Source organism: Pipra filicauda, unplaced genomic scaffold, assembly GCF_003945595.2.
Source record: "Pipra filicauda isolate LSUMZ 115617 unplaced genomic scaffold, ASM394559v2 scaffold570_size292671_pilon, whole genome shotgun sequence".
Taxonomy (NCBI): Eukaryota; Metazoa; Chordata; class Aves; order Passeriformes; family Pipridae; genus Pipra; species Pipra filicauda.
The window spans coordinates 58,069-64,383 of NW_024104721.1; the positions used below are offsets into that span (position 1 = coordinate 58,069).

At 61.0% G+C, this 6,315-nt stretch overlaps 1 protein-coding gene across 1 annotated transcript; it reads left to right on the forward strand.

Moving 5' to 3' along the window:
* The first annotated feature begins 408 nt into the window (after positions 1-408).
* EGR4 (early growth response 4) lies at positions 409-3,257 on the forward strand. Its single transcript, XM_027715586.2, has 2 exons — positions 409-971; positions 1,294-3,257. The coding sequence occupies exons 1-2, from the start codon at positions 833-835 to the stop codon at positions 2,631-2,633; spliced, it is 1,479 nt and encodes a 492-aa protein (XP_027571387.1). The 5' UTR covers positions 409-832; the 3' UTR covers positions 2,634-3,257.
* Positions 3,258-6,315: the final 3,058 nt, after the last annotated feature.

Consider the following 6,315-nt stretch of genomic DNA (forward strand, 5'->3'; position numbering starts at 1 on the left):
AGGGGGTGATGGGGAGCGGGAGGGGGGATGCTGTGCACGCGCACACACAGCCAGGGCAGAGGTTCGTTAAAAATATCGCGATTATTAGTTAAAAAGAGAGAAGGAAGGGGGGGGAGAGAAATGAAAAACACAGAGGGAGAGAAAAGGGGGAGGGGAAGAGGGGGGAGGGGGAGGGAGGGGGCAGCGCGTCACGGGAGAGATTTCCTTATTGGGACTCCCTAGCCTACATCCTGAGTCCATATATGGGCATTTACGTCACGGCAGCCTCACTGGGGACTCCAGAAATGGCTGCGGCGGAAGGTCGGAGCAGCCCCGCTCCAGCTATAAAGGGGACGGCGGGGAGGGAGAGCCGGGTGTCCGCACGGGCTGCGCTGCTGCCGGGCCCTGCCTGCCCCCCTCGCACCGCCACCGGCCCCCCCGCCCACCCCCCGGGGCGCAGCACCCCCCGCAGCATCCCGGCGCCCAGCCCCAGCATTCCCTGGATTGCCCCAAGCACCCCGCAGCACCCCCCGCATTGCCCCAAGCGACCCGGAGCATCACCCGGAGGGTCCTTGGCATCCACCCCGAGCATCCCTCGGGTCGGTCCCGGCACCCCGAGCATCCCCCGGCTCCCCGCTGAGAATCCCTCGGCTCGCTCCGGGCACTCCGAGCGTTCCCGGCTCATCCCGAGCATCCCGGGCTCGCCCCGAGCATCTCCCGCCTCGCCCCTGAGCATCTCCCGGCTCATCCCGAGCATCTCGCGGCTCATCTCGAGCATCTCCCGGCTCTCCCCGAGCATTCCCGACTCGTCCCAGCCCGCCCCCCCCCTGCTCCGACCGTTTCTCCAGGGAAGATGCTCAACGTTATGGATTTCTCCTGCTCGGATCCGCTTTACTCCAAGTACGAGGAGAGCTGCGAAATGAAAACCGGAGACCTGCAGGGCTTGGGGCAGCCTGAGCAGCAACTTCTGGCAGAGGCCGATTTCCTCGGAGGTAAGGATGGGGAAAGGGAGCCGGGCAGGGATGAGGGACCCCGCTGGGAGTGATCGCTGCAGCCAGGAATTGGGAATCTTCCCCTCCCCTGCCCCCAGCGCCGGGCTGTGGGTTCGACAGTCCCCTGCCAGCTCAGGGCGGGGGTCCTGCTGGAGAAGGGAGGTGAATCCCGGAGCTCCCCGTGCGGTTCCAGGGACGGAGACCTCGCAGTGACGCAACAGCAGCCTCCCGCTGTTCGCCCGTATCCCGCCCCCCCCAGCCCCGCAGCCCTCCATCCCTCCATCCCTCCATCCCTCTAACCAGCGTCTCCTCTGTTCCCCAGGTGAGCTGGTGGGCATCCCGGCGAGCGGCGGGGCCGTGGATTATTCCCTGCTGGGCAGCCAACCCTCCCCTTCCCTCAGCTACACCGGCAGCTTCTTCATCAAGGCGGTACCGGAGCATCCCCAGGACCAGGAATCCCTGTTCAACCTGATGTCGGGCATCCTGGGCATCTCCCCCTTCTCCTCCTCTTCCGAGAGCCACCCGAGGCACCTGGATGCTCTTTACCCCTGTCCCGAGGTGGCTCAGGGCCAGCTGGACCTTTACCCCACCTGCCAGCCCGAAATGAGCGGATCCACCCAAGCCCCGTTCCCGGAGCAGGGATACGGCGGATTCCCCACGGCCGAGGGGGCTCAGCCCCTGCAGGCACAGCCCGCCTTGGGAAACACCTCCCAGTGCTTCTTCCAGCCCAAGCTCCTGGACAACAAGCAGGACATCAAGCTGTCCTCTGGCTCCCCGCCCCTGGACAAGTTCAAAGCCCCCTGTGCCCAGTGGGAGCCCCTCGCCCAGCACCAGGCCTACTTGCCCGCCGGATACCCTTCTCCCGAAGCGTTCCCGGCTGGAGAGAGCAGCCAGGGGCTGTTCCACCCGCTGGGCTCCAAGATGGAGAGCGTCCTGTCCGTGAGCTGCCAGTCGGAGCTGGGCAGCCTGGCAGAGGATGCCGCCTGCTTTGGAGCCCATCTGGGATTCGGCTGCGAGCCAGAAAACTTCCCGGCCCGCGGGGACTTCGCCGACGCCAAGATCCACAACATCCCTCCTCCGCTGATGCCGGAATTCGACGCCGCCGCCTTGGCCCAGCCGGAGGTGCTGCCGGGCCTGATGACCTCGGCCGAGCTCCTCCACCCTCACCCCTCGCCCTCCGTGCCCCCCACGGACTTTTTGGGCCACGCCGCCGCCTCCTCCTCCCTCCCTTCCCTGCTTCCCGCCAACCCTCCCGCCCTGGCCCAGGAGCCCAAGAAGAAAACCCGCCGCACCAAGTGCTCCTCCAAGTGCTTCTGCCCCAAGCCCCACGAGAAGGCCTTCGCCTGCCCCGTGGAGAACTGCGTCCGGAGCTTCGCCCGCTCCGACGAGCTCAACCGGCACCTCCGCATCCACACGGGCCACAAGCCCTTCCAGTGCCGCATCTGCCTGCGGAATTTCAGCCGCAGCGACCACCTGACCACCCACATCCGCACCCACACGGGCGAGAAGCCCTTCTCCTGCGACACCTGCGGGCGCCGCTTCGCCCGCTCCGACGAGAAGAAGCGCCACAGCAAAGTCCACCTGAAGCAGAAGGCCCGGACCGAGGAGAAGCTCAAGGGCCTGGGGTTCTTCTCCGTGGGTCTCTCCTTCGGGACGCTGTGAGACCCCCGGCGTGAGCAGCGCCGGGAGACGGCGTTTCCCGAGGTTCCCCCCGAGCGTCTCACGGGAGAGCCGGGGTGGGAATTCCCTCCCGGGGCGGCCCCCCGGAGAGGAGGGAAGGAAGGGCCGTGCCCGGGGAAGGAGAAGGGCACGTGGGAGGTGGAGGCGACGCCGCGGTGCCGGAGGTGGGATGTGGAGCCATCTCCAAATCCCGTGTTTTACACGGCTCCTGTTCCAAGGAGGGGGAAAGGAAAAACACATGGACAGAGAAATCCACGGAAAGGTGGGTTTTTTATCCCCAAACCTACAGACACTCGGTGTTTGTAGCCGTGATTTGCCCTGCCAGGACTTTGCAGGATGCTCCCGACTGGAGATTTCTGGATGGCACAGTCGGAGCCGTGGCTGTACCGGGTCCTTTCTCCCCAAGGAGAGAGATGCCACCGGGCTCTGGCAACCGGTGCCTGACAGGCCCTTTGGAAAGGTGATGTCATTATTATTATTATTATTATTATTATTATTATTATTATTATTATTATTATTATCCTGTTTGTAAAAAAGCAAAATCCTCTATCAGGAATATTCCAGATTTGTGTCTATTTTTCTAATTAAAGATTTGAGCTGATCCAAGCCCTTGCCAGGGTTGCTTCCTGCCTTTTCCATCCCGTGTTCCCGTTGGGTTTTGGAACCTCTTGCTGCTGCGTTTTGGGGGAGAAAAAGGTGGTTTGATAATGAGCAGGGAGAGAAAAATCCATCGGTGCAGCGGGGAGGGGGTTGGTGACACTCGTCCTCAGCATTCCCAAATCCCTAGGTGGGGGCTTATCCTGGGAGAAGGGTCTTGTCCCAGGACAGAGCAGAGTCCTTGCTGATGGGTCTCCCTCCAAAAAAAAAGGGTGTGGCTCCAGGTTTGTTCCGATGGGGCTGAATCCTGGAGGGATCTGCCTCTCTCCTGTGGGGTCCCCAAACCCATCCCAGAGCCCCCATCCCGGGCTGCCGGTCCCCAGTGGGATGTGGACACCCCGTGTGCCCTTGGATTTACCCACAAAAAAACGGGATGAGATGCCTGCCCATTCCCCATTTTCCACCTGGATCATCCCCAGGGCTGGAGAAGATCCAGGCACCCCCAGGCAGGCAGGACGTGGACCCCTGTGAGATGGGGGGGGGGGTCTCTTCCCTCCTTTTGGCATTTTAAATGCTGGAGAGACGCTGGTCCCCTTCTCCTGGGAATACCAGAGGCTGGATGGCACTGGAGACGACGCTGCAGCCGGGGAATGTGTCTCCCACAGCAGAACTTCCCTCCTCTGGTGGTTAAAAATCAGTTAAAACCATGAAATCCCCAAATCCCGTCCTTCTGCTGGGAGATACTTGGATGGGGCACGCTGAGCTTGGGTTTCAATTAATCAGGAGAAGATTCCCATGGGAATGGAGGGAGCAGGAGCAGGGCAGTTGTCATGGATGCTCAGGTGTTTTAGGGACAATCATCCTTTCCTTGGAGAGGGGGAAAGTGAGGCAGGGAAGAGGGATGGCTGGAAAGCTGCTCTCTCCGGCGGATTTTGTCCCCTGGAGAGGGGGGATCTGCCCCCAAACTGTGCTATGAAGGAAAGAGGGGTCTCCCTGTTTTATTCCCTCATGTCCCCTCAGCCCTTTGCCAACATGTGGACTGGAGCATTCCGGGGCTAAACACCAGTTCTCCCAGCAAAATCCACTGTCCCAGTTATCCCAGCAAAATTCACTGTCCCAGTTATCCCATCAAAATTGGAGCTCGCCATGGGGTGCAAGGAACCTTTGGAGTTGGGGTGGGAGGCTGGGCAGGGGATGTGGGGGCTGAGAGCAGAGGTGAGATGTGGGAAAGGGCCAGGAGGAAACCTGGTGGAGGGGGAAATCCTAAATGTCCCCTCGGAGCCATCCCTAAAATCTCACACTCCCGATGACCCCGAGGATGCTCCTGACCTTTGGATGAACCATCCCGGGAGTGTGGGAGCCCAACCCTGAGCAAGGAGCACTCCATGGGCTGCAGGTGACCCCAGACACCAGGAAAAACTCTTTTTCTGGGGGGACACCCCAGACGGGATTAATGGGGACCTCAGCCCCCAGGATTCCCTTGGGAAGGGGCTGGTTTGGGACGGGATGCCGGATCTCTCCGGGCACAGGAGCCGAGCTTTCCTGTGCCACTGGCCATGAATGATGCATGAGGCCTTTATTAATACCCTCTGGAAGTGCATCCATAATTGATGCCGAGGCTGGAAGCTCTGCAGAGGCACCAGCTCCAGCCTTGGCCCTCTGCTCCCTCCAGCCAGCACTGCCAGGGCAGGGTGGGAAGGGATGGCAGGGATGGGAGGGATGGCAGGGATGGGAGGGATGGCAGGGATGGGACACCCCCCACAGCAGTTGCCTCTGGGAGGGATGGGATTGAGGGCACGTGGCTGTGTTGGTGAGAGGGGAGGATCAGTGACACCCCAAATCCCAGGGGATGGGGACAAACTCTTGATCCCATGTCAGCCCAAGCTGCTGTTCTTCCCATGTGTCCAGGGAGAGGAAAACACAGCAGTGCTGGATGCCTTTGGTACGGGGGAACAAGCTGAGGTGCTTGGGGGCTGGATGAGGACCCAGTCAGGGATTAAACTGGGATGATCAGGGACTGGATCAGGACCAAATCAAGGATTAAGCCAAGGTGCTCAGGGACCAGCTGGGGAACAAGCCAGGGTGCTCAAAGACTGCATCAAGACCAAGCTGGGGACCAAGCCAGGATACTTCAGGACTGGATCAGGAGCAAAACAGAGATTAAGCCAGGCTGATCAGGGACCAGCTCAGGATGAAGCCAAGAACCCAGTTGGGGTGTTTAGGCATCAGCTGGGAACCAAGCCAGGGTGCACCTGAACTCAATCAGGACCAAGACAAGGATTAAACTGGGGAAATCATGGACCAGAGCAGGACCAAACTGGGAACCAACCCAGGGAACTCGGTGACTGGATTGGGACCAAGCCAGGGGTCTTGAGAACCAGCTGGGAACCAAGTTAAGGACCAAGACAGGATGCTCAGGGACTGGATCAGGACCAAACCAGGGTGCCTGGAGACCATCTGGGGAGCAAGATAGTGACTAAAACAGGGCATTCAGGGACCAGATCAAGACCAATTTGGGAATCAAGTCAGGGCAGGATCAAGCCAGGGATTAAGCCAGACTGTTCAGGTACCAGCTCAGGACTAAGCCAAGGACCAAACCAGGGTACTCAGGGGGCTGGATCAGGACCAAGCCAGAGACAAAGCCAGGGTGCTAAGGGACTCAATCAGGACCAAGCCAGAATAGTCAGGGATTCAATCAGGATCAAGGCAGGGATGGGAACACGATGGTCAGGGACTGTCTCAGGACCAAGATTCAGTCCTGACACCTGTGGGTCCAGCCCGGGATGGGGAAGGAGCAATGCAGCTGCCCAGGCTGTGCCACACACCCCCGGGGGAGGATGCTCGGGATGATCCCGGTCGGGAGCTTCCAGGGGCAGGGCCTTCACCGGTGGGGGCGAGGGGGGGCTTGGGGGCAGAGGGGGAGCAGGGTGGGCAGAGGGGAAGCAGGGGGCGGCCATGGCAGCCAGGCCCGCGGTGTTCGTGGGGACACAGGCAGAGGGAGCTGTGCGGGAGCAACGCGGTAGCGAGACGAGCCGGGCTCCGGCTGCAGAGCAGAAGGAGGAGGAGG

Excerpts from the sequence above, each read along its gene's own strand:
- EGR4 (XM_027715586.2), top strand. The coding sequence starts at position 833 with ATGCTCAACGTTATGGATTTCTCCTGCTCGGATCCGCTTTACTCCAAG. Across the intron at positions 972-1,293 it reads AGAGGCCGATTTCCTCGGAG|GTGAGCTGGTGGGCATCCCG; the intron begins GTAAGGATGGGG and ends TCTGTTCCCCAG.